General features: G+C 51.4%; 1 protein-coding gene across 1 annotated transcript; it reads left to right on the top strand.

Annotated features, from left to right (window-relative positions):
- Positions 1–265: 265 nt before the first annotated feature.
- On the top strand, positions 266–564 carry GLOTRDRAFT_12818 (uncharacterized protein; the record flags this gene model as incomplete). The annotated part of the gene is made up of 2 exons (XM_007872789.1): positions 266–362; positions 419–564. Coding segments are annotated over 2 exons (243 nt in total), but the record flags the coding sequence as incomplete, so codon positions are not given.
- Positions 565–778: the final 214 nt, after the last annotated feature.

The following is a 778-nucleotide window of genomic DNA, read 5'->3' as shown; positions in this document are numbered from 1 at the left end:
TTTCCCTGTCCCAGGCACTGTGGAAAATCCGGAACGCAGTAACGAGGATCATTTCGTTATCATCAAAGACTCCTGGCGCGACCCGTCTCGCAGGCTCGAGGGTGAAATATACAAGATCATCCATGCTGAGGGGCCTGTTCCGGGTGTAGCAAGGCTGCGCAGCGATGTGGATCTGATTGACCCTCCCGACTCGGATAGCGGAATGCATCGGACGATTGCTCACCTTCTTAATAAGCACTACGGACCTCGCAAGTGTCCTCCCCGCGTCCACCATCGCTGTATCCTTGACTCCGTTGGAATCCCTCTGAGTCGCTTTTCTTCCACCCGTCAGGTGCTGGAGGCATACTACGATTCTCTCCTAGGTACGTGCGCTCATTGAACACCATTTGGGATGTTCCATCACTTACCGTAATGTTAGGCCATGAACGCATGGGAGAAAAGAAGATACTGCATCGAGACATCAGCGTGAATAATATCATGATCAGTGCATATCCTGACATGGAAAAATGCAGAGGCTTTCTCATTGACATGGAGTATGTCACTGTAGTGGGCGAACCTGGAAGTGATGGAGAGCTTCGCGAAATCACAGTAAGCGCGCAGTGTCAGTAATGCCTCCTGGGTCTGACCTACGATCACGATTAGGGGACTACTCAATTTCTATCCACTGCTCGGGTCCGTGGACTTGCAAGTGATAGGACCATACCCGCGCATGCGACCTGGAACGACCTTGAGTCCTTCTTCTGGTCGTTGGTATATACCTTCACTCACTATCGACCCA

Source organism: Gloeophyllum trabeum, assembly GCF_000344685.1.
Source record: "Gloeophyllum trabeum ATCC 11539 unplaced genomic scaffold GLOTRscaffold_00020, whole genome shotgun sequence".
NCBI lineage: Eukaryota > Fungi > Basidiomycota > Agaricomycetes > Gloeophyllales > Gloeophyllaceae > Gloeophyllum > Gloeophyllum trabeum.
Note: the sequence above shows the minus strand (reverse complement) of the source record. Positions and strands in the feature narration are given on the sequence as shown.